This window comes from Nannospalax galili, unplaced genomic scaffold (assembly GCF_000622305.1).
Source record: "Nannospalax galili isolate Female #2095 unplaced genomic scaffold, S.galili_v1.0 scaffold111, whole genome shotgun sequence".
Classification (NCBI taxonomy): Eukaryota; Metazoa; Chordata; class Mammalia; order Rodentia; family Spalacidae; genus Nannospalax; species Nannospalax galili.
In genome coordinates, this window is record NW_008330487.1 from 693,208 (window position 1) to 718,825 (window position 25,618).

At 52.9% G+C, this 25,618-nt stretch overlaps 1 protein-coding gene across 6 annotated transcripts in view; it reads left to right on the plus strand.

Annotated features, from left to right (window-relative positions):
• Window positions 1-25,618, plus strand: part of Col16a1 (collagen type XVI alpha 1 chain) — a 50,974-nt gene that overhangs the window by 20,519 nt on the left and 4,837 nt on the right. For 2 of the 6 annotated variants that reach the window (XM_029553611.1, XM_008848183.3), the window contains exons 38-64: window positions 2,790-2,843; window positions 2,929-2,955; window positions 3,661-3,720; window positions 3,889-3,936; window positions 4,066-4,119; window positions 8,399-8,452; window positions 8,656-8,688; window positions 10,587-10,703; window positions 10,875-10,916; window positions 11,003-11,089; window positions 11,778-11,822; window positions 12,679-12,723; window positions 14,363-14,416; window positions 14,900-14,953; window positions 15,456-15,509; window positions 16,944-16,988; window positions 17,095-17,148; window positions 17,379-17,414; window positions 17,721-17,783; window positions 19,918-19,989; window positions 20,165-20,218; window positions 20,768-20,812; window positions 20,985-21,029; window positions 21,292-21,345; window positions 21,724-21,777; window positions 23,887-23,937; window positions 24,278-24,367. In XM_029553611.1, coding sequence (XP_029409471.1) covers window positions 2,790-2,843; window positions 2,929-2,955; window positions 3,661-3,720; window positions 3,889-3,936; window positions 4,066-4,119; window positions 8,399-8,452; window positions 8,656-8,688; window positions 10,587-10,703; window positions 10,875-10,916; window positions 11,003-11,089; window positions 11,778-11,822; window positions 12,679-12,723; window positions 14,363-14,416; window positions 14,900-14,953; window positions 15,456-15,509; window positions 16,944-16,988; window positions 17,095-17,148; window positions 17,379-17,414; window positions 17,721-17,783; window positions 19,918-19,989; window positions 20,165-20,218; window positions 20,768-20,812; window positions 20,985-21,029; window positions 21,292-21,345; window positions 21,724-21,777; window positions 23,887-23,937; window positions 24,278-24,367 — 1,491 coding nt within the window. The remainder of the gene's footprint in view (window positions 1-2,789; window positions 2,844-2,928; window positions 2,956-3,660; window positions 3,721-3,888; window positions 3,937-4,065; window positions 4,120-8,398; window positions 8,453-8,655; window positions 8,689-10,586; window positions 10,704-10,874; window positions 10,917-11,002; window positions 11,090-11,777; window positions 11,823-12,678; window positions 12,724-14,362; window positions 14,417-14,899; window positions 14,954-15,455; window positions 15,510-16,943; window positions 16,989-17,094; window positions 17,149-17,378; window positions 17,415-17,720; window positions 17,784-19,917; window positions 19,990-20,164; window positions 20,219-20,767; window positions 20,813-20,984; window positions 21,030-21,291; window positions 21,346-21,723; window positions 21,778-23,886; window positions 23,938-24,277; window positions 24,368-25,618) is intronic. The other 4 variants (XM_029553618.1, XM_029553625.1, XM_029553615.1 and 1 more) reach the window with 2 other exon arrangements.

Sequence of the window (25,618 nt, forward strand, 5' to 3'; positions counted from 1 at the left end):
AGAGAGATATGTGTGTGTAGGTACCCACAAAGGCCAAAAGAGGGCATCAGACCCTCCAGAGCTGGAGTTACAGGCAGTTATGCGTCAACTGACAAGGGTGTTAGGAGTTGAACTTGAGTCCTCTGGAAGAACAGCAAGTGCTTTTAAACACTGTCCCATCTCTCCAGCCCTCCTCTATTCTTTTTAAGAATATTTTTAGAGGCTGGGGAGATAATGAGTTGGTAAAGTGCTTGCCACATCAGCAGGAGGCCCTGAGTTTGATCCCCAGACCCATGTAAAAATTCAGATGTGATGGCCTGTGCCTTGTAATCCCAGCGTTGGGGAGGTCAAGATAGGCAGATCCCTAGGACTCACTGGCCAGCCAATCTAGCCTATGTGGCAAGCCCCAGGTAGGAGTGAGGGACCTTGTCTCAAAAACAAACAAGGTAAATGGCTCCTGAGGAATGACAGCTAGAGTTGACTTCTGGCCTCTCCACATGCATGCACATATACATGCACACTCATACACACTACTCACACACTAACACACACACACACACAATTTTATTTTTAAAGTGAACTTGTAATAACTCCGTATTTATGGAGTGCATGCATGCAATCAGTATGTGCTGATCAGATCAAGGGCATTAGCATTTCTATCCTCTAGTCGTTCCTTGTGTCCAGAGCCTTCAGCAGCTCTGCTACTTATAGACTATAGTCACCTTCCAGTGCCATAGAGGGCTGAACATCCTTCCTCCTACCAAACAAGTTTTTGGTCCCCATTATCCAGCCCTCCTCAGGTACCCCCCGCCCTTCCCAGCCTCTAGGACTCACCACCTTACTCTCTTTTACTTGGAGAACTTCCTTTTTATCTTCCAAAAAGGAGAGAGAACACAGCCATCCCCATTTTTGGAGCAGTGGCCTTGCTGATGCCCCGTGCAAAGCTCAGAACACATAGAAATGTACTTCCTCCTCACAACAACCCTGCTAAGGAACTGCTGATGTTATTATTGTTGTTGTTTTTAGAGACAGGTTCTCACATTGCAACCTAGGCTTACCTGGAACGCACTATGGAGCACAGGCTGCTTTTGAACTTTTTTTTTTTTTTTTTTTTTGGCTTTTTTGAGACAGGGTCTTCCTGTAGCTCCAGCTGTCCTGGAACTCACTATGTAGACCAGGCTGGCCTTGAACTCACAGAGATCCGCCTGCCTCTGCCTCCCCAGTGCTGGGATTAAAGATTAAAGGCATGGGCCACCACACCTGGCCTGGTTTTGAACTTTTGATCAGCCTCCTGTCTCAGCTCCCCCAAATGCTGGGGTTGAAGATATGAGCCACCACAACAGGCCAGGAACTGCTATTATTTTCCCATTCAGTATATAACAAAACCAAAAGCCAGAGTCAGAGGCGGTGCCACTCTCTACTTCCAACCTTGGAGCCGCCAGGGACCATCCAACCCAGCACTGTTCCACTGAGCATCTATAGTGATGGAAAAGTTCTATTGTGCCCTTCTCAAGACAATGACTCCTGTGCTTAAAAGGCACGTCTGTTGAACAAATTGCATAGATTAAGTAATAATGAGTGCATTTTCTCATTTTAGTCATCAAAGACCTGTCTAATAGTCAGCTTCTACGCCACGTGAACCCACTAGAATTTTACAAGATGATAATTTTAGCCTGAATCAAAGAAATGCTACCTTTCAGCCAGCCCATGCCCTGCTGGGCCCTGGGCAAATGTAGCATTTTTCCTGAGCTTGTGGTAATGTTGAAAATAGCCTAGTGAACCTTATCCTTTCCCTATCTTTATAGATCCTAGAAAAATTGTCATTTCAGTTTGGGAAACACTGATAGATTCCTCCTGGTGGTGTGCCAAAGCCCAGAGGGAGCAGAAACTTGCCCAGGCCCATATGGCCTGTGTGCTTTGTCCAGCAGAACTGGACAGTCAGGATCCCAGGGCAAGGACAGAAACAGAGACCTATCCCAGGGTAGATTTGAGATCCAGATGTAAAGGTGGAACATCCCACAGGAAGGCAGCTGTGGTGGTGTCTGCTGTGTAGTGAGGCTGACCTCTCTGGGCCTCAGTAGATCTGTGTTTTTGCTTAAGCTAATTCCTTCTCAGAACCTCCCTCTAGATCCCTGCTCTCCTGATTTCCATCCAGGAGTCTTCCTGGTCCCTCCTCACACTCACTAGCTGTGTGATGTTTGTTTAGTGACAGTGTCTCAGAGTTGATAACAAGGACTGAGGGGGCTGGAGGGATGGCTCAGGGGTTGAGAGCACTGACTGCTCTTGCAGAGGACCTGGGTTTGATTCCCAGCACCCACATGGCAGCTACAAACAGTCCTTCACTCCAGTTCCAGGGGAATCTGAAGCTCACATACATGCAGGCAATACACTCATACACATAAAATAATAAGTAATAAATAAAATAATTTTTAAAAAACAAGGACTGAAAGGTGATTCCCTCAGCTCAGTTTGCAGAGGCGACTTTGGTAGTGAGAAAAAGAAGGAAGCAGGAACTTTGGACCTCAGACTTGGGGCCCGCAGATCCTTGCACCAGCACAAAAGTGCTGTCCTGCAGGGTCAGGAGGGCTCCGTTCACTGTTCTCTGACAATGTCTGGTGCTAGGAAGCCCAGTCTCTCCTTCCTCCTTCCCACCTCCTCTCCTTACCTCCTGCCCTCAGTCTCTCCTTCGGAACATGAGTGTCAGGGAACCTAGCACTGCTTCTGTTTATCCTGTCACCCTTCTCCCAGACAGACCAGAAGGCTGGCTGCTATCCAGCCATGCTCACCAACCCCGGGCTCTCTCCCTTCAGGGTCAAGATGGGCAGAGAGGACAGACTGGAAGTCCGGGAGCTAAAGGGATACCAGTGAGTATGGTGCCTCAGACAACAGGGTTCTGACTGTCCCCCTCCCCCTCCCACCTAGCCACCTCCATGTGTTTCTTCTCTGCAGGGTGAAAAGGGATCTCGAGGAGAGAAGGTAAGTCCCAAGGACCTGGGATTCTTGGAGAACTGGCTCCTAGGATCCTAGGAGCATATGGTAGTTGCCCAGGTTGGAGGATGGGTTGGGAGGAGACATCCTAGAATCCTTGCTGTCCACAAGATCCCTGATTCCAGGAGCCATAGATTACCCCCTGCCCCCACTTCATGTTGCTAGCCCAGGATTCAACCAGGATCTCAGGATACCAGAGAACTCTGAGGTCCTTCTAGTGGGTAGCTGTACTTTCACATAGGGGCTGGGTCAGAGATGAGGCAAGAAGGGAGGATGGCAGAGAGGTAAGGGACAAGGACAGAAAGGCATAGAATCAGGCAAGGCCTTGAGGAGTGGAGCTACACAGAGTGCAGCCACACCGCTGCAGTGAAAATATGTGGAAAGTGGTGATGGTGATTTAACCAAACTACAGGAGCACAGCAGCCATCCACTGCTCACTGAACACTCACCATGTGGCAGGCCTGACCACTGCATACCACATGCAGTCCATCCTGTTTCCTGGTACAGTACTCTATGCAGTTAGAGTCATTATCCCCATTTTACAGATGAGGAAGCTGAGACCCATGGGTTGCCTGAGGGCTTGACCCTGGATTTAAACCCTGGCATCTCTATAGCCTGTGCCACTTCCCAGATGAGGTTTTCAGAGGGCCCTCTGTCCTTGCCACCTCTAACCAAGGTTTTTGTATTTTCCAGGGTGAACCAGGGGAGTGTTCTTGCCCCTCTCGGGGAGATCCCATCTTCTCTGGCATGCCGGTGAGTGATGCAAAGCGCATTCCCTGCCTTCCCCACTGGGGATCTAGTGGACACAGGATCCCCAGGGCTTTATGCCCCAGCCAGCTGCCTCCCCACGCAGTTCTATGCTTGGTGTAGACGTTGCCTGTAACCTCTCCTGTTCTTTTGCGACCCCCCACTCCTACCCAGGGTGCTCCGGGACTTTGGATGGGCAGCTCCTCACAGCCCGGCCCGCAGGTGTGTGTGGCTTGTCTCCACCTTGCATTTTGTCTGCCAGCGCCCCGCAGCTTGCCCACCCTGACACTTCTGCCCTCTGTGGTGTGGCAGAGCTCTTGGTTCCCTCTGATTCTGTCTTCTCTCCCTCAGGGCCCCCCAGGTGTCCCCGGACCACCAGGTCCCCCTGGAATGCCTGGGCTGCAGGTAAACGGAGGAGAAGAGAGTTTGGGGAGCAGGGTTCAGGGACCCAAGTACACTGCTCGCCCTCTGCGGCCACAGGCCTGTCATAGTTCTTCTGTGTTCTTGCTTCCCAGAGTGGCATGGAGGGCCCACAGATTCCTGGGCCAGGGTTGTGCACTTTCAGCCCTATTTTGAGGACTGTCCTGTTGTGTATTAGCCTGGGCACCCCACTAATGGGAGCCAAGCCCAGTCCTGACCGGAACCCAGAATCTAGGACAGTGCTGTATACCAGTACAAAGTGCACTGTTGGAGCAGCAATGTTGGTGCACGCAACACACATTCTGCATGTCTGTTTTTTCCTGGTCCTGTTTTAGATGATGAGATGTAGCAGTGGACCAAATATTAGAGCCCCTGTCCTCATGGAGTTTACGCTCTAGCAAGAAAGCCAGGCAGTAAGCAAGGAATATAAAATCTAGTTTGCTAGAAAGTGACATGTATTCAGGAAGAAAATGAAACTAGACATGGGGCTAGACCTTAGGAAGGCAGGGAAGACAGTTATAAAGTCCTGAAGAGAAGGTGACATTTGGTGCTGGGAAGATGGCTCCCTTGGTAAAGTGCTTGTCATGCAAGCATAAGGATCAGAGTTCAGATCTCTCACACCCATATGAAAAGCTGGGCACAGTGGTCCACAGTCACCGTAGTACTGGGGAGAGAGACAGGAGGATCCTTGGACTTGCTGGTCAGCCAGTCTTCGCTGAATTGGTGAGCTCCAGGTTCAGTGAGAGGCCCTGTCTCACGAAATAAGGTAGAAGGCAGACAAGATGGCTCAGCAGGTAAAGGTACTTTCACGAAAGCCTGATGACCTGAGTTCTATCCCCCAGACCCCACAAGGTGACAGGGGAGAATCAAATCCCGACAGTTGTCCTCTGACCTCCACATGTATGCATGTGCCTGCCCTTGTGTGTGTGCACACTCCCACACACAAAATAAATAAAATAAATGTAAGGTGGAAAGCAATTGAGGAAGACACCAGTATTACCTCTGGCCTCAGCATGCATATGCATATACATACACATGTATCTGCATGCACACAAGTGTGTACACACATACAAATAAAATAAAAGGAGGAGAACTTTGAATCAAGACAAAGGGAATGCAAGTGAGCCTGCTGGGGGAGAGAATGCTCCCGGCAAGGAAGGTGGCAGGTGCAAAGGCCCAGAGGTAGAAATGTCCCTAATGTGCTTGGTGAATAGCAAGGAGGCCAGAGAGAGTAAAGGATGGGATATTAGGAGCTGAGAGCTGAGTCCCAGTCCCATTAGAATTGCATCTCAGAGCCAGGCAGCCTCACTTTGAATATCACTTTTGCAATGTGCTGCGTGATGTGGACAAGTTACTTCACCTGTTGGTGTCTCAGTTCCTTTATCTGTTAGATGATTATAGCACCTGCCTCAATGGGCTTTTTGTGGGTATTTTTATTTTTTAAAATATTTTATTTATTTATTATTATTTTTATGTGTATGCGTGTATTGCCTGCATGTAGGTAAGTGCACCCATGTTGTGCAATGCCCATGGAGGACAGAGAGGCTATTGGATCCCCTGGAACTGGAGTTACAGACAGTTGTTAGCTGCCATGTGGGTTCTGGGATTCGAACCCCAATCTTCTGCAAGAACTTTCAGTGTTCTTAACCACTGAACCATCTCTCCAGCCCCCATTGTGGGTATTTTTTAAAAGTTCATGTGTAAGGCCAGGCATGGTGGCGCACGCCTTTAATCCCAGCACTCGGGAGGCAGAGGCAGGCGGATCTCTGTGAGTTCAAGGCCAGCCTGGTTTACATAGTGAGTTCTAGGACAGCTGGGGCTACAGAGGGACCCTGTCTCAAAAAGACTGAAAAAAAAAAAAAAGAGTTCATGGGTAAAGGGTATGGAATCTTTCTTCACACATAGTGCTCTGGAGGAATTGATCACTACTACACTGGCAAGTGCTATTACTATTTTATATGTGTTCTCTCATTCATTTGAGTCTTACACCAACCCGGATGGAAGGTGGTGTTACCCCTTGGGCCAGCTCACACTAAGAGGTGATGGATCTTGTTCAAGGTCATCCAGCCAGTTATTAGAGAGCCAGGCTTCCCTACGTGGAACTCTTTCTCCCTTTCTCTACCTTTCAGGACAGTTCCCAGAGGTTCACACACCAGGAGCCAGAGCCCATACCATACATTTGACAGTCTCAGTACTTGCTAAAAGTGTCCGAGCTTCCCGTGTAGTGCCAGCACACAGTAATCTATCAGCAGGAGGCATGGAGTTTGCTTGGGGAGGCTGAGTCATTTCAAAGTGACCCATTAACCAGCTGGTGTAATGTGAACTATGCCAAGCCACGCTGGGAGAACAAGACAGGAAAGAGTGCCGAGTGTGATCCCAGATGACCAGAATTGTATCTGATGCCAAGCGCTCAAGACCAACTTGAGGCTGCCACAAACAGACAACTGCTCTGTGCCAGGATGGGCACAGGAGGGCCAACCTGCTCCTCTGTGGGCAGAGAAACAAGCTCAGAGATGCATGGCATTTATTTGCCCAAGACTACATAGCTCTACTGTCTGCCTATGACACTTTATCCCAATCCATTTCCCAGATGAGGACACTGAGGTACAGAGGTTAAGAAATGTGCCTAAGGTCTATGCAACTGGCAAGTAGTCAAACTCAAACTGTATTCCTACTTCTATAGGAGAACCACACGAGGGTGTATGATTCCGGAGAGTAAGAAAGGATTCTCAGTCTCAGGCTTGAATTAACACAGCAGTCCTAGGGAGTGGAACAGTGGGTGAATGATGATAAGGCTGGAGATGTGGCTCAGTTGGTAGAGTACTTGCCTAGCATGCAAGCAACCCTGGGTGTGAGTCCCAGCACCACATAAATTGGGTGTGATGGCGCATGTCCATAATCCCAGCTCTTAGGAGGTAGAGGCAGTGGACTCAGAAGTTGAAGATCATCTTCAGCTATGCAGTGAATTCGAGGCCAGCTTGGCTGCTTCTGTCTTAAAACAAAAACACTCATTACCCATGTGCCAGGCTCTGCTCTAAACCCTAATGGTGCTGGTGGGTGCTTAGAGGGAGCTGTGTAGTGACCCGGGCCTGGGAGAACCTGCCTTATATAGGAAGGACTGATTACTCAGGACAGCTGAGGTGTTCGGTGGTGGGAGCCAAGTCTTGAAGGGAGACCAGATTTCAGAGCAGGCCCAGGAAATCCTGCGCAGAGAGGAGCAGGCTGGGCAGCAGTACGTTCACTCAACACGTATTTAATGTGCAACTCCTCCATGTTGGATGCTGGGGATTCAAAATGGAACATCCTCCCTGCCTTGGCAGAGTATTTAATATGCAAATGTGCATTGTGAATATGCAAGGGAGAGAGAGGCTGGGTGGCACATATTTAACAGGAGTACCTCTGAACATCCGGGCTCTGTGTCAGGTTCCTCATGACATCACCTCCTTGAAGCCTCACCACACATGGTTGCTGTTTTACAGATAAGGAAACTGAGGCACAGAGTTGGATTTATTTTCCCCTAAGTAGTTTTCCAGAAGTTACTCAGGTTGTCAGGACTTGCACTTGCACTGGGATGTTCTGATCAGCATTCAGTGCTCTAGGGAATCTTTCAAGGGATGAGGCATGAATAGTGGATATAAGGAAGGGTTGGGAGCCAGTGTTCTTTGCTCGAATCTCAGCCATATGCCTTGCTCAGCCTGCGATCTTTGGCAAGTTTCCCTCCCCCTCCCCCTCCCCTCTCCCTCTCCCTCTCTTTCTCTTAGATAGGGTCTTACTATCTAGCCATGACTGGCCTGGAACTTGCTGTGCAGGCTGGCCTTGAACTCACAGAGATCCCTGTCCTGGATCTATGTGCCTCCGTCTCTGTAGTGCTGAGGCTGAAACCGTATGCTACTGCACTCTGCTCTTCATTTTGTTTTTATGAGGAGATAAAATATCTAGTTTCCCCAAGAAACTATGATAATTAATGAGAGAATACAGAAATGACTTAAGATAGAAAAACACAGTAGTTATCACTCCAGAAGAACCTCCACCCAATTTCTGACCTGCTGTACACCTATGGGACTGGTTTGGGGGCGGGCACTCTGGACCTCCTCAGTTCCCCCTCCAAATTGTCTGAAACCTTCAACTAAGAATAGTGGATGGCCTTGTGCTGGCCAGAGCTCTCATCTCACCTGTGCAGTGGGGCCAGTGAGGGGGAGGGAGGGAGGAGGCGCTCTAGGCTAGGGAGAGGAGTCTGATCACTTGTGTTTTTTTTCCACTGCAGGGAATGCCTGGAATCAATGGTTTGCCAGGACAACCCGGGCTCACTGCCGAGCTGGTGGGTACCAGCCAGGACATACTGGCTGCCATCTTCCCTGTCCTTCCTGGGGCTGAACTGGCCATGCGAGCCCTTTAACTGTGGTGGAAGTCTCCTCTTCCCATCTCAAGGCTGGGAGAAACCCCACTGGCAAGATACTCCCCCAGGCTGCATAAGCCTCCCTTCCCCACCTGCTTGAACCCTTGTCTGTTTATCTCTTGCAGGGCTCCTTACCCATTGAGCAACACGTCCTCAAGGTAATAGGGCACATAGAGGTATTGGTGGGGTGTCTCCAATGTAGACTGTCACGGTGGGTGCTCAGCTGCATGCCACCTTGTTGACAGCAGCAGATTGAGCTCACTGGGTCCTTCTTGGTAAGGGAAGTGTATTCCAAGCATCTGTGTAAGAGGGTCTGGCTGGGGCTTGGCTTGTAACAATAGCACAGGCAACATTTGCTATAGAAGTGCTTAAAGGAATCCCGTGAAGGCCCCCCATGGTACATGCCGGGTGGCAGAACAGGCCCTGAAGCCTACTTGCGGCAGCTGGCAAGAAAGCATCATAGTACCTGGGTTACGTCAGGGTAGGGCCCAGAAGCTTCCAGAATGCAGAGGTGACAGTGCAGTGACAGGGGGCTGTGTGGGTTGGATTCTGTGATGGGATTGGCTGGGTGTCAGTTTGGAAAGACTCCAGTAGGAAGAGGGATTTGAGAAGCAGTTGTGGTGCAGAAAGGGGCCTCCAGGCTGGGGAGGGAGGAGAGTTGGTCCACAGACCCACCAGAGGGCTGTGACTTGGTCCCGCTGACCCTGGAAACCAAGGTTCCCACAGCCCTCCCTTGCTCAGCCACCTCCAGAAATGACAATGCAGTATGAGGGCTGCTGCCCTGCCCCTGCTTTGAACCTCGGATATTTTTCTAGAAGCACCTGGTGGAGGTAGTTAGATGAACCTGGCAGCAGCCATGAGCTGGATCACAGTGGGGTTGTAGCAATGAGATCCCTGCCCCTCTCCCCAAGTCTTCTCTCCTAGACCTCAATGCAGCCTGAGTTCTCCAAGTCCCTCCCCTTACAGTGATGGTGTGGATGTGACACACTTCTAACATTTTGCCTGTTGGCTTTGTAATCAAGTGCTCAAAAGGGCCCACACATAAACTGAGCACAGCCTGTAGTAGGGGTCAAGTGGAAGCCTGAAGAGGCTGCCAGGAGTTCCAGCCACCACCACATCCATAGCTTAGAGGCAATGCCAACTCCACACAGATGGGGACCAATCTTACCTAGACACTTACCTAGACAAATCATACCACCTCCTTTGAGTATCCGCTTTCTCATCTCCACAATGCTTATACGATTACCTGCCTCGCTGCGTCCTGGGGATTGAATGTGATAATGTGCCAAGGCCCATTAAGATGCATGGTCTCTTGGGTGTTGAGGAAATGACAGCCATTATCCTTGGGTGTTGCTGTGAACGGTGAAGGTGAGCATGGGGCTCCCACTTGGGATCCCAGCCACCAAGCCTCGCCACCATGCCTGGTCACAGGGAACCTCCGAGCTCCCAAGTCCCCTTGGCGCTAGAGGCCAGTTTTACTAGTTTTTGAGGAGAAGACCCAAAGATTCTCTGAGACTCAAAGAAGGGAAAGCCTGAGCAAGAGGAAGTCTTTCCTGTAGGGAGGATGATCCAGGCCCAGTGGCCCGGGGAGCCCATGACAGTTGGTGAGCTTGAGACTAGGCCAGGCCTACCCCAGGAGTGTCCTCCTGCAGCTGTTTCCTGGCCTCCCCAGGCAGAGGTGCTGGCTTTGGAGCCAGCCTTTCCATCCTAGATCCTTGGGGCTTGTCCTCGCTGCGGGTGCAGGTTGCAGGAACAGCCGGGACAGATGGTCCCTCTGTGGGTCCCTCCACCTCCTCCCACACGCCTGTCTGAAAAGTGCTCTGGCTTGGCCTCACCAGAGCTTCTTCCTGGAGGAAACTCAGAGCCGATTGCTGGGATTGGGTCCCCTGAGGACGGAGCAGAGCTGCCGCAGGGATGTGTCTGGGGAGGAAAAGCATGTGGGTGGAGGACTACGGGGCAGGGTGCCTGGGCCCTGGATTCTGAAAAGATATCCCCTAATAGGCCCTTCCTGCCCATCTCTGACCCCGGTACCTCTTCCCTCCCCATTTCCTCACAGAGCATCTGTGGGGACTGCGCCCAGGGCCTGACTGCCCGCATAGCCATCCCTCTGGAGAAAGGAGAGAAGGGAGACCAGGGTGTCCCTGGTGTGCCAGGCTTGGACAACTGTGCCCGGGTAGGAACTAGGGAGGGGCATCCCTGGTACAGGAGGGCTCCCTGGTGTGGGAGGGCTCCCTGGTGCTGGCCCTGACAGCTGTATGTAGGTGGAAACTGGGCTGGGGCAGCTGACAGCCCTGGGGTGGTGTCCTGTGCATACCTGAGGCCCTACAGAGCCTCTCTTTTTCAGTGCTTCACAGATAGGGAGCGCCCAAGAGCTGAAGAGGCCAGGGTGAGCAAGCCCTTACCTTCTCTTATCCCTCCCTCCCTTCTTCGCTGACCATGAGACTCACTCCTACCATCTCATCTCTGCCCCAGGGAGACAACGGTGAGGGAGAACCTGGCTGTCCGGGGAGCCCTGGTCTGCCTGGTCCTCCAGGGCTACCAGGTCAGAGAGGAGAAGAGGTAAGACCAAGGATCAGGCCCTCATCCAGCATCAAAGACGCTGGGATTCCTGCTCTCCCTGCCCTCTAGGTTTCTTATGGCCTGGGGTCCCTTACCACCTGGCCTACTCTGCTTCCTGGGCATTCTGGGTCCTTGCCGTTTCCTCTGCAGGCCCCTCTTCTCCTGGCCTGCTCCCCAACTCCTTCAGCAATCAGGTTATGTTATCTTCTCAGTGAGACCCTCCTCTACCTCCCTTTCTAAAATGGAACACCTGCAAAGCATCCCCTCGCCCCAGCCCCTTTCCAACACCATACTCATCACCATCCAATATGCTGTGTATCTACTTCCTTCAGGAACATTCCATAGGTACTGACTGAGCACCAACTCTGTGCCAGCCCTATTCTATTTTGTTACTGTTCACCTCGCCTCTAGGACGTCAGTGCCTTGAAGCAGAGATGTTAATGTTTTGTTTATAGCTATGTTCCCAGGCCCTGGATTGGTGCCCAGTGCATAATAGCTGCTCAATAAATGTTTGTTGGATGACTGAATGAACCAAATGAAAGGCCATTTTAACACCAGCTAAGTGGTCCTGCGTTAATGTCGGGGGCCCTCTCCTGCTTATGGTGGTTGTGAGCTGGAGGAAAGTACTGTGACCTGGGTTGTGTGGGGCCTCAGGTTCTTCATTCATTTCCCTTGGCTTCTTCTGCAGGGCCCACCTGGAATGAGGGGCTCCCCAGGGCCTCCCGGCCCTATTGTAAGTATCTTTCGTGCCCAACAACCCCTCAGAGGGTCCTAATGCACACACTGCTCTGTTGCCCTATCTCCAAGAAGCCAGGCAGGAACATCCACACTGCTCTCACCTTTTTCTCATGACAGCATCTTTGGGGACTGTGGTCTTCCACCCGAAATGCCCTGGAAGTGCCCTGCTGTGCCCCAGTGCCTGTGGCCCTGCCACTGTCTTTGCCCCACCCCCTCCTGCAGCATTTGGTACCACACTAGGGACCCAGGTGTTCCTGGGAAGCCATCGACATTGGTAGCCTTCTAGCCAGCCTCTCTCTGGGCACTCTAACACTAGTCCCTACAAGGATCTGGGATTGTGGCCCTCCATCATTCTGTGGGGCCATCTCTAGGGAAGTCTACAAAGGCCAGACCAGGGGCATCCATCCCAGAGCCCTCAACATATGTTGATGAAGCAGGAAAGAAGTGACTAGAAAATACTGGCGGTGTGTTCTTTGGAGGAAAACCTGCTGTTAGGAGCCCTGGAACTACCCATTTGAGGCCGTTGGAGGTCAGGTGGCAGCAGGGTGGGCAAGACCAAAAGGAAGAGGCTTTCTGCTCTGGCTGAGGCATTCAACAGACATGAGAAGCCTGGGGAAGGGTCTTCAGACTTGGTAGGCTACTGGTGTCTCTATCTGTAGAGAATCCTGAGTCTAAGGGAGAAGCAGCCGCCTTTTGGGCCTCACAATGAATGAATAAGGCTCTTTTTCAGCTGCCTTGAACCGCCCCCCCAGGACCTCCTTCCCCTATGTCCCACAGCCCTAGACTAGGCCTCCAGGTCACCCCAGGGTGACTATACTTGTGAGATGTGACCTACCTGTTTCTCCCACCAGGGCCCCCCAGGTTTTCCTGGTGCTGTTGGCTCCCCCGGATTGCCTGTAAGAACCCAGCACCACTTGAGCACCCCTTCCCGCCAGCCAAGTCTCTGTGGCTTCCGTTTGTCCCCCTCCTGTGGTGCCCTCTCCTCTCCCCTTCTGTGTTCCTGTTCGTTGTCCCCTGCAGGCATGGTAGCTAACGACACAGGTTTCCTGAGGTCCCCGCTGCTTGGACACCAGCCCAGTCCGACTTCTTTCCATGCTCCCTCTCCCGAGGCCGCTCCACCTTCTCCCATCTTCTCACTTTCACCTTCCTAGTTTTCCTCTCCTTTCCCTCACATCCCACATGCCACTCCCCCTAAGTCCTTCAGGCCTTTTTTACCTTCTTACTGGAAGCTGGTGCCTCCAGGAGCCCCTTTATCTCTCCCTTCTCACTTCTGCCTCCTGCTTCCCACCACCTGCCGTGTGGACTGAAGATTTGCTGAAAGTAGTTCTTGGGCCCTTGCCAGGTACCTGGCTCTGTGCCCAGTGGAGATGCCAAAGCTTTAGGGCTTCACACTGCAGGCTGGCACAGGTTGGCCGCCCTGCTGCATGGCAGGGCTGTCCAGAGGCACCCTGGGGATTTGGAGGCGGCCCTGCGTGCATCCTTCCCCTCGGCTAGAGGAAACCACGGCCTCCTCTTCCCTCTCCTTTGGCTCCAGGCCCAGTCTGCTCCAAGGCTGGGCATGTGGTACCCACCAGTCAGGTTTCTGGTGTCAGGGCCCTGCTCTCTGTGCCCAGGGCCTTGGGCTGCTCTTTCTGCCAGGTGTCGTTAATTGCTCTGCCTTGTCATCGTCACAGGTGCGTTTAAGTCACCCCGTCTTTGCTGTTGCTCCCTCCTGGGTCATGGAAGCTAATCCTCTTGTTTGTTAGATTTGTGTTCCTGGGCCCTGGTGGTGAAGGCTCAGGGACCAGGGCCCCCCCTTGTTGTAGTTCCATCTGTCCCCATGTCCTCATCCCTGGCCGGGCCATGTCTGTTTCTGCTTGCTTGGGTGAAGGGGCCATCTGTCTGTCTAGCCATCTGTCTTGTGTTGTGGAAAGGTTTGGTCATCTTTTCTTGAGAGCACAAGGGAGAAGGGGGCGAAAAGGTGTTTTTAGTGGTGTGTTGGATCTAGGATGTTCGGGGGAGGAGCGAGGGGAAGGGGTGCCTGCTCTGATAGGAACCGATACCCCTTTCCATGTTACTAAGCTACGTTTGCTCTGGAGAGAGCCTTCTTGTGCCTCTCCCTTGTATCCCTAAAAGATGGTGATTCTGGGCTAGGGTGGGGACTAGAACAGGTAAGTTCTGGGCATGTGGTGACACTTTTATGGGGAGTATCATTTGTGGGAGCACCTCTTCTTACAGTTTCCCCTCAAGAGTACACACCCGACTTGTTATCCTCCTAAACTCCAGATGGTTTCCACAGCAGGACATACTAGTGACAGCCACCGGGAAGGTGCCTTGTCCATTGCTCCCTTGGTGGAGAGGTGTGCTCCTGAAAGTCATCCTATGTGTGGATTTATACCCCTGACATTCATCCACTCCAGTCACTTTGCTAGGGACTCTGGATGGCACTTGTGACCTCTGCCTTTGCTTACAGCGGGAAGAGAGAAGCATGGGGCGAGGAAGTCAGGGCTGGGTAGGGATTACCCTCTGCAGTTTCTTATGATTTCTCCTTCTAAGGGTCTTCAAGGAGAGCGAGGCCTCATGGGCTTGACCGGAGACAAAGGACAGCCGGTAAGAAGCAGTGGCCTGAGGAGCCCTGGGGAGACACTCTGTGGGCGGCCAGTGAGTGGAAGGTGGGAGGTGAAAACTTCAGCCCTGATACCCACAGTGAGGGGCTTCACACACCTCAGATAGAAGGAGCAGGGTGTCTATGCACCCCTGTACTTTGGGATGCACCTCTCCTGTCTATGTGCCCTAGAGGTCCTCTCCTTCCCTCACCTGTAGTGCTTGTGTACCCTTCCTATACACCTGGTCCTCCCCACCCCACTCTGGATCATCTCTCCTGCTCTGCTCCCAGGGTTTTAGGTGAGCCTGGGGCTTGTCACCTGGCCAAGGGAACTGGGCTTGGGAAACAGCCCAAGGTGGTACTTGCCCTGGGGTAGGTGGACACCTGCTGGATAGCAGCTCTAGGTGTTCTAGCTTGGCCCCTCCTTTTGCCCCTGGAAGAGAAATGTTAGGAAGCTGGTATATCATCATGTCTGCCTTTCTTTGCAGGGTCCTCCGGGACAACCTGGTTACCCAGGTGCCATGGGCCCCCCAGGACTGCCCGTGAGTAAGGGAACTCTGACTTCTTGGGGTACCAGAGGTACAGGCTGGTGGTCAGGTCAAGGCTAGGCTGGGCCAGCCCTCAGCTGGGCTCCTCCTCCAACATTCAGCCTGTGCCATGCCATTCATGCAGGCCACCCCCCCTCCACTCCACTGTAGTGCCCTTGGTAATGTGGCTTGGCCCCACCACTGCCAAGGAGGAGAGAGCCGAGCCCACTCTGGGACTCAGCAAAAACTGAGATTCACCTCCTCAGAGGGGTTGGCAGCGTGGGGGAGATAGCGAGAGGTGCCACCCCCACAAAGGAGCCCACAGGGTAAGCGTGTCCCACTTTCCATGGAGGGCCACAGTGGCTGATGGGAGGCCACGCCAGCCTCCGTTTCTTCTGCTTCCTCGATGCCCTCAGCTTCCAAAAGCCAGCCTGGGTTCCAGCTGCAGCTCCACCCCTCATATTAGCACCACCATGGGCCAGCCATGGGGCTAATTCTGCTCTCTGTTGCTTGTCAGGGCATCAAGGGGGAGCGAGGCTACACTGGGCCTGCGGGAGAGAAGGGGGAGTCGGTGAGTTGTCACAGCAAGGGCATGGATGTGGGGATGGGAAGAAGGGCTTCAAACGGGGTGCCTCCTACATCAACAGGGCTGGAGATTTTCCTAGCAGCCTGGGAGGAGGAGCCTGTGACCCCTGCTGCCCTGGCCCCAGAGTCATTCCAGCTGCGCCTCTGCACAGACTGGTGGCTGCGGAGGCGGAGGCTGTGAGGAGAATCCCAGCAGGCTTCATGCAGACGGTGCTGCTGAGGAGGGGAAGGACCCAGGCAGCTGGCAGCCAGCACACCCCCCCGCCCCAACTGTTCCTAAGCAGGCGAACCAGGGCCTGGAACTCTGTTGCCAGCATGGCCACCCTCATGGGGCCCTACAGGCAATGAAGGAGCTGGGGACTGATGTCACATGAGGCCACAGGCTCATGAGTGACACGACTTACCAGGGTCCTGCGGCCAGCTAGGGAGTTAGTGGTGGAGGAACCTGGGAAGTCTCTGGGGTGAGAAACCTCAAGCCTCGTATCTGGGATTCGCAGAGCTGGGGCTGGAGCCTTACCGCTCCTTCTCACAGATCTCAGCAAGGCCTCAGTGGGACTCTGCAAAGTCCATCACACTTTTGTTCTGTAATAAGATTGTCTCCTAAGCCTGCTGGGTGCTGGACATCCTTCTGAGGGTTCTACACTGAGCAAAGCTGGCTCTGCATGCCTTGCCCTGCAGCAGTAGATAACAGATGAATAAACAGATAGAAAAGAGAGACGAGACCCCTCGAGCATACAGAACAGTGAAAAGGACTGCACAGTGTGCCGGATGCTGTGTAGAGGAGGGCGAGGGAGGTCCTGGGGAGGAGTGCTTTTAGATCTGAATGGAGGGTGGCAGGAGCTACATAGTGCTCATACAGAGCCAGAGGCCATAGTGGGACACAACAGGAACAACTTGGAGCCAAGCAATGATTCTCGAAGGGTTCAAGAGACCTAGAAGAGAGGTTTTCCATGGTGAGCAGTCCAGGTGGAGGGAACAGTCATGGCAAAGGCCTGGAGGTATAAACCTTCTGAGCATGTTCAGAGACTAGCAGTCTGAAAGTCCAACAGAGGAAGGGGCGAAGGAAGTGAAGCAGGAAGGGGCGGTTGGTGACAGATTAAAGGATGCTTCAAAACCCCAGCATGGGTAGGAAGTGTACGCCTCATTCACTTAACAGATGGGAGCTATAGGAGGTTTTTGAGCAAGAGAGTGACATAATCAGAACTGTACTTGAGAAAGAGAGATCAGCAGCTGTTTGTAGGTCAGGCTGGAATGGGATAGGAGGTGACAGGGCTAGTTATCAGGCTGGTTCTTGGAAACCTAAGGGACCAACCAAGCAGAGAATCCTGTCAGCCCAGGACATGCCTACCACATGCCCTACCCTCCCCAGACCCCATCCCTCACGTTCGCCAGTGATGATTCTGTTCCTTTGAGTCCCTAGGGCCCACCAGGATCTGAAGGCCTTCCAGGTCCCCAAGGCCCAGCAGTGAGTAAGGGGGCCAGGGAGATGTGGAAGGGGAACCCCCTGGCCCCTCCCAAGAGCCTGAGGGTAGGAAGATCGGTTTCAGCTGCATTGTTCTCTGTGGTGACAGGGTCCCCGAGGAGAGCGAGGACCCCAGGGGAATACTGGTGAGAAGGGTGACCAGGTGAGTGATGTCTGGGGAGCTGGATGGGGATGGGGAGAGAGCTGGATACCAGCTTCAGTTTTCCCACTCATCCCTCCCACTTCCCTCCCAGATCCTCACCTGCTGGCCATCTTGGGGAGATGGGAGGGCAAGGCCTATGGGCTTAAGGCTGCCCCACCTGTCTTTCTTTCTACCTGAGTGGCCGGACACACAGCTGGCCCAGCACACTGTCCCTTACTTCTTTCCTCTAGGGATTTCAAGGCCAGCCAGGCTTTCCAGGCCCACCGGTGAGTAGAGACACATAAGTTCCCTGTGATATGGTTGCATGGGGAGGGGCAGGCCTGACTGGATGAAAATGGGCCTGAGGAGGGGAGAGAAGAGGTGGGAGGAACAGCTTGGGTGGGCAGGATAGATCCCAGGAACCAGACCAGAAGAGCAGGGCCTCGTGGGTGGCCACAGAGGGCCATGCAGACATATGAGCATGTAGTATTTTGGGAAAGATGAGATCTGCCCTATTAACAGTGAAACACACAGGAGGGAAGAAAGAAGGTGGGGCGCTACTTTCATTCCTGCCTGCTCCTTTGTTGGTACAGGGCCCCCCAGGATTCCCAGGCAAAGCTGGAGCTCCTGGCCCACCTGGCCCCCAAGCAGAAAAGGTGAGTAGAGCCCCAAATCTGCTAAAAACATGGATCTGAGCCATGCAGCTCTTGGCCCCTATGCAGGCCTTCAAGACATTCACAGACCAAGTCCATTGCATCAAAGCTGGCCTGCCAACCACTGGCTCCCTGGATGGCCCTGTCCCCCTCCCTGATCCTCCTGATATCCTCTAGCAGCCTCTGATCATCAATGGCTCTCATGTTCCAGGAAAGGGGCAAAGACAAGTGCAGGTTGGGAGGAGGCACAGGAGTGGTAGAGGTGGATGACTAGACTGCCACAGGCCAGCTGCGGCCAGTTTCATTTCCTCAGTCAGAAGCAGGAACGGCAAGAAGCCAAGGGGAAAGAGTGAGACCTGGCACCCTTGAACTAGGACAAACCTGGAGTGTTCCTCCCTCCTCATGTTGTCTCCAAGGGTCCAGAAAATACAGGGGTCACCTGTGATCTTGTGACAAGGTGGAGAGGGGCCTTAGAGCCCCCCACTGACTGACCCCAACATATAGCCCTGCTGTGGTTTAGAGCTGACATCCCAGTTCAACTGAGCCTGGGGCTCCCTTGTGTGATGGGTGGGGACTCTAGAAGACCCAAGCTTGACTTCTGAGCTTTGGATAAATGAGGAGGCCCACAGGGAGGGGCAAAGCCTGCAGCCTCTGGGGAGCCTCTTTCCTCTGAAGTCACACATTAACCCCTCACTGTACAGGTGAGGGAGGTACAGTTAAAGGACCCAAATGTCAGGGAGCAACCCAGGGCACATAGAGAGTTATGAGCAGAGCTGAGTCCCCAGCTGCAAGACAGACCTGCTCCCCCCCCCGCTACTGCCTCCCTAAGCCAGTGCCCAGCAGCCATAAGTGGGGCTGTGGTGACTCTCAGCTGCCTTCACCTCACTTTACTGTGGAGGATGACGGTAGCAGTCCTGTCCTGCTTAACCTGGTCACTGCAGAGAATCCCAAACTGGACTGATGCTCTCCATCACAACTCCTGGTAGGGTTGACATTGGCTAGGGCTGTGCTGCCCTCTCCTGGTGGCTGGCAGCATTGCAATGCACCTTCCTACCGCCTGCTCTCCTTTACAAAGGCTTGGTCACTCTGCCACTCCTACAGACACTGTTCCAGGGACAGCAGCCCTCCCTCTAACCTCCTCCACCCCCACCCTGGACTGGGGAATGTATCAACCTTTCCCTGGGCTTCTCACCTTCCAATTCACGCACCTGTTTTCATCATTTCCTGGCTTTGAACCTTCATTGGCTCCCCAGTGACTGTAGCAGTGTTTCAGACTTCATTTTGCAATGCCTAGGCGTTTGATTACACAAAAGCTCTTGGAAAGCCTCAACTATAAAACAGACACAAGTGAGAATGCTCTGGCTAAGACATGGTAAGAGGTTCTGGAGTTTCACCCTCTGGGCCAGGAACCCACTTCATGCCCCCAGCGCAAAGGCTCCCCCGAGAACCCTGACGGCTTTGAGCACAGGTGACCTCTCCAGTCTCTTCTCCAACCCCATCCATCACATGGGTCCTGACACCCAGGCCAGGCAAGCACAGGACCACTTGCAAATCTCTGTCTCCTAGTTCCCACTAGCCTCTCCTTTCTCCTCTTCCTGCCCCATCCTAGGCACCTTTCAGCCCACCACCCAGTGACACTTCTGTAGTACTTTCCTCTGACCCCCAGCCATCATGAGCTGATGCCCCCAGCTCCACTACCACGTCTCTTACACAGAACACATAGGCTGTTGCTCTGCCATTGACTTCAGCCTCCCTATGACCCAAGGAGCCATAAGCTCATGGAGGACAGGGGCCTCCCCACTTTTCTTTTACCTTGAGGCATCAACACCCACAAACGTGGCATGTTATTAGAGTGCTATCCATTAAATCCATCCACCGACCCATGTGCCAGCTCTTGGGACAACCTTAAGAAGAGACTGGTCTGAGCAGGCTCTGTTCTGCCTCACAAAGCACTGAGGAAAAGGGGACCTTGCAGATAAAGACACATATTTTTGGGGAGACAGCACATGGAATACATCAGTTAAGCCAGGGCAGAACTGGGGCTAGAAGCCAGATGTCCTGACTTTCAGGGTTCCCAGCATCCTTGGCCCCAGGTCCAGGCAAGGCCCTATTGACTTTGTTGGGGGGCTGGTTTCAGGGCAGCGAGGGGATTCGAGGTCCATCAGGTTTGCCGGGTTCTCCTGGGCCACCGGGACCTCCTGGAATTCAGGTGAGCGTGTGCCCCTTCACTCGGCATGTATGGGGGGTGGAATGCTTATATGGGTGTACATGTGCATGGTAGGGGTGGGAGCTGGATGAAGAGTGGCATGATCCTGGGCCTGGGTCAGGCCTCCCTCCTCCTAGGCCCCAGCACACATTCAAACATGCCTTTCTCCTGTCTGCAGGGCCCTGCTGGGCTGGACGGGCTGGATGGGAAGGACGGCAAGCCTGGCCTGAGGGTGAGATGGGGCTGGGAGGGCAGGTGTCACCCTCCGCTCCTTTTTCCCGATGAAGTAAGCTGTAGTGCCCTGCCCTACCCCACTTCCCTGATGGTACCAGAGACTCTGGGTCCCTCATTCCTCCTTGTGGCCTTAACTAGGTTAGGCGAGCTGGCTTTACCAAAGGCAGGAAGGTGACAGAGATGCCATTTATATCCCAAGATGCAGACAACTGAAGAAAGTAGGCTGGGTTTCAGAAAGAATCCGGCTGTAGACATGACAAAATGGAGCAAGCCTTGGTTCTTTGGTTGAGTTTTGCTGGGGACAGGAGCAGGGCAAAGGGGAGCACATTAAGGTTAAGCCCCATTCTGTACCCAAACGAAAGAAAACCAAGGCCCAGGAAGGGGCTGGGACCAGTCAGAGGCTGAGGCAAGCTGAGATTCTTCTTTTCCCTCTGCTCCACACGATGTCCCCACCAAATTCTGGGACAGTGAGAGAAGGGGAGGAAGTGGGGAATGAGCTGGATTCAGACTGGACCAAACCTCCTAATGGTCCCTTCTCTTTCCCTAGGGAGACCCTGGTCCCCCTGGCCCTCCTGGACTCATGGGACCCCCGGTAAGTTGAGCTGCAGGATGGAGTTCCTCCCAGCTGTTGCTCACGTCCTCCATGTGCTATGGTCATCATGCTAGGATTGTGATGGGTTCCATTCACTTAGCCTGAGCAAGAAGGTCTAAGGAACATCTCCAGTGGAGGTGAGAGAAACGAAGCTCCCTGCTTTCCTTTCTAGGGTTTCAAGGGTAAAACAGGACATCCTGGCCTCCCTGGACCTAAGGTAAGGGGGGCGGCCTCTGCCCAGCAGACTTTCCTTGTTCTCCTCATGCCCCACACCAGGCACATGGAAGCCCAGCCTAGGTTGGGGTGCCACCACCTGACCCTTGGCTGAGATGTTACTCCAGCATCCTAGCTTCCTGTGGCCACCGGGGCCTGGCAGACTGGGTCAGGACTTTGTTGTCTATCAGAGTTATCAGATGGCTGTGATTCAGGGTCAATTTGGGGTGGGGTTACCAAGCAACTTTGCCCCCTCTCTCTTCTAGGGTGATTGTGGCAAACCAGGCCCTCCTGGTAGCAATGGCCGGCCAGGTGCAGAGGTGAGAACCAGGCTCTGTACATTCTGTCCTCACAGAGCTTTGGGGTCCACTGAGTCAGGATGTAGCCTCTTCTTCAGTGGCAAAGTGTCTGCCTTCTCGTGTTGGTCTTCTTGAGGCAAAGTTTCACCCCACACTGCATGCTGTGAATCTTCTCCATCTTGAGTTATAACTGGTCACCTCCCTAGAGGCTGCTGGGCCATCCATCTAAAAGGCAGGCCTGGCTTTCTTAGGTCCTGGAGGGCTGGAGTCTGAAGTACAGAGCCTACCCCTGACCCTCTGGCTCTATCCGACCCCCAGCTCTGCTCAGCCCTCTTTCACCTAGCAGCCACCCAAGTACATCTGTTTCTGGGTCACCTCTTCCTTTTTCTGTTCCTGTAGGGTGAGCCTGGTGCCATGGGACCCCAGGGACGACCAGGCCCCCCAGGCCATCTTGTGAGTTAAACTGTTTTTATCTCTTGTTTCTAAGCGTTGGAATATCATGGGGTAGGGGCAAGCTAATAGTGACCAAAGGAGTTGCCCTAACCTTGCAGAGCTTTGAGGGACTTTGGGCACATCTAATTCAGTGCTTCCCAAACTTGTCACTACTTAGGGTGTTCCCTGGGCACATTCAGGTTCGCTTATCAGACACAGGTCATTGAGTTAATCAACAAGTGACTATTGAGCACCTGCTTCAAACCAGGCCCTGTCCCAAGCATCAGGAACACAGTAGTGAACAAGATAAACAAGGTCCCCCATTCTCATGGGGCTTCCACACAAGTACAGCACACACATAATTTCAAGCAGTGATATGATGTTGCTGGGAGAGACTGGGAGGTAGCTTTAGAGGAGCCCTTACAGGAGAAGCCTGAATAAAGGGAGAAGCCAGCCATCGAGTGGCCTGGGAGAAGTGTCCCAGGTGGAGGGGACACTGATACACAGAACCAAAAGCAGCCAGGAACGTGGTGTGTCTGAGGAACCACAAGATGGCACGGCTGGTAGGTAACTCAAAAAGAATACAAGGTGGGATCTAGAAAGCTGAGCTTCCAGGACACCTCAGAGAATGGGTCAGGAGGCTGGAGGAGACAAAGTCAAAGAAGGGATGGATGAGGGCCAGGAGGATGGATAGGTGGTGAGAATGGAGAGGAAATGGAAGGCTTAAGGGATCGGGAATGTGCTTAGAGGTAGAGGGCTTGTTCCCCTGGTCTGAAGCGAAGGTAGCCTGAGTGATAGAAAGAGAGGAACCAGGGATGACTCCTGCATTTGGCTGGGCAACTAGATGGGCAGGTGGCATTTTTACTAAGTTAGGGTGAATCAGAGAGAACATCTATTAGGCAATAATGCATCTCCCATCTAGTTTTCTCATCAGTTACACAAACCACTACCAATTGGTGCCTTTGATCAGTGTGACGGCACCAAGCTGATAGGGCTCCAGGGAAAGTGAATACACTGACGTGCTATTGGAGCCTGCCTGTATAATTTCCAGGAGGCGTTTGGGAACATTAAAAATAGTTCATGACCAAAAAAAGGAGCTCTCTGGTTCCTATCATCATTTTTATGCATCTCAAGGAGTCCAGAGGCCCTATTCTCAGGATCCCAGGTCTAGCCTAGTCCCCTTCACATTCAGTAGTAGTCCCAGTAGATACTCACGGGGGGGGGGCATTGCAGATGAAGGTGTACAGGACCTTCCCCCACCCCTGTCCAGCCCAGGCCTCCTGATGTGCGATGTGCCAGTGTTAGACATTCCCATGTGTAGAATAGAACCTTGCCCTCAGAACTTTCTGGATAAACGTGTAGAAAAACATGCTTTGGAAGAGAGCTTGAGTGCCCTGGAATTCAGAGATGTCACTCTTGACAAAGGAGGTGACCTTTGGATTGTGATTCAGAGTTAAAGATGTGGGATTTCAGGCACAGCCCCAGGAGCAACTGGAGGATCATCCCTGAAGATTTGAGTGTCATAGCTCCCCAGGGTATCCAGCGATAGAGCTTCTCCATGTGGACATCAGGGTCAGCCTCTCATCTGCTCCAATGATCCCCATCTTCTAAGATGTGGCAAAAAACCTCAGAGATGGCTGGAGTCCCTCCTGGGGATGGGCCACAAGTTCAGGCATCACTTCCTGCCCTGTAGGGTCTGGAATACATGCTCCCTGCCTTTCACCCCTGCTATGCAGACCCTTGGCTGCTGGTCTTCTCTCCTCCATAGAACAGTAGGAAGTAGGGCTGCCATTAGGAAGCAGGGAGTCTCAGAAGATACCGGGGCTATAGTAGTAGCCCCTCCTTTGTCCTGTGTGCTAGGCCTCTGACTATAACCCCCAAGCTATCCTCTACAGGTACACCAGTTAGTGAGCACTGGGCTGGAGGGTCCTGTGTGTTCAGCTCCCCGCCCTCCCACCTGCCACTGCCTCTGCTCTGGGACCAGAGCTCCTGGCAGAAGCTCAAGTGTAAGGCCAGAAGGGAAGAAAGGGTTTCCAGAAGAGAACAGAAATGATGCAGTGTAGGACTGGCTGCTCCTGCTGTCACCACCCCATTAGAGCCCTTTCCATACCCTGACTGTCCTCTCCTTAGGGGCCACCGGGGTCTCCAGGCCAGCCAGGTCCACCTGGGATGTCCACCGCGGTGAGTGACTTTCCTCTCCTTACTCCCGCTAGGAATATTGCCTTTCTGCTATGGGTTCCTCTTGGAGGAAGCCAGAGAGATGAACAGCTGCTTTCCCCTCCTCCTCTGCCATCAGCTTCTCTCACCTGCCCCAAAACTCCCTTCTAGAATGTGGCAAAGGGCTTGAGAGATGGCTGGAGGCCATCCTAGGGCCATGCCACAGGTTCAGGTAGTAGTGCCACTTGTCCCTACAGTCCCTGGGAGGTGAGAGAGGCATGGTCCCTGGCACATGATGGGGTGCCTGCCTCTGGCTGTATGGACTCTTCTTCTCCCTCCCTCCACTGACCTTCCTGTTTTCTAGGGCCTGAAAGGAGACCGAGGAGCCCCTGGAGAAAGAGGTGTGGCAGGCCTCCCAGGCCAACCTGGCACACCTGGACACCCTGGTCCCCCGGTAAGACTCCACATCTTAGAGGGCAGCTTAGGGAAAGGTTCAGCTGGCTTTGTATTGTGCACCTGGGGTCTCTAGGGAAGAAGAGGGTATTAGCATGGCAAGATGGCTGGGTGGGGCCTGTGCCTAGAGATCATATTACATTCAGAAAGACAAGCCTTGCAAGCCAGTGCTGAGCCAACTGCATTCAAGGTCATTGCCTCTGAGGATACACCATCAACCTGATGTGGATCCCTCAATGAGGTGTCAGATAGAGGAGACTTGGTCCCTGTGCTGCCCCTGCCTCTGCCCCAGGGGAGCGTGTCAGTATCCATAGAAAGTCTTTGAAAATGTCAGGAACCAGAAATATAGTGCTATTACTGTAACTTTCTGAGCTCCTCAGAAGCCAGACTTGATCTCAGCCCCTGTTTAGCATTCAGAGCGATGCTATATTGGTCACTGACCATGTGCTAGAGTGAGCCATAGCTTAGACTTGATGTGCATTTTATCTTAATCTGCACTGCAACACCATTTAGTAGATCCACTTGTCCTTGGCTTACAGATGAGGACGTGGGGGTTCAGCGTGGCTGAGTAGGCTGCTTAGAGCTGAGACTTGATCCCCAGCCTGCTCCGTTGCAGAATTTGCATCCTTAGCCAGTCTGCAATACTGCCTCTCTCTAAAGCTCTAGACAGGGATCTACATCAGGGGGAGATGACTCCGAGAGAGCCAAAGAGTGGGCTCAGGTTTCCTAGCCCGTGATGTGTTTCTCACCAAGCAGACATTTTTCCAGGGTAAAATAGCAAAGGCCCTAGGGCTGGTGGTCCCTGATATGGCAAATGACTCCAGCCATCTGAACATGGTCAGTGGGCCCATTTCCCAGAAGGCCAGAGGTCAGCACTTCTGCTCACTGTGATTCTTGCCCAAGGCCCCTGAGTGGGTCCTCCTTTCCTGAATCCCTCTTGCCTGCAGATTCAGGAGCTGCCAGGGCCCCAGATACATGTCCATCACTTGTCCTGTAACCACAAATCTCTCTTTCCCAGCAGCCCACCAGAAGGGCCTGGGCAGGGGCTGGGTTGTAGGCAGCCTATTTTGTCTTGTCATAGGGAGGGAGGGAGGGAGGTCAGCACATTCCAGCACTGAGGACAGAGGCTCACAGCTCATGTGATCCTTCAACAAATATTTAATGCACATTTAAAACCAGGGGGTATGTTCAGATCCCAGGTGAAAAGGCACCTCTGTTCTTCCCGTGTAGACCTCAGCCAGGAATTGTGGGT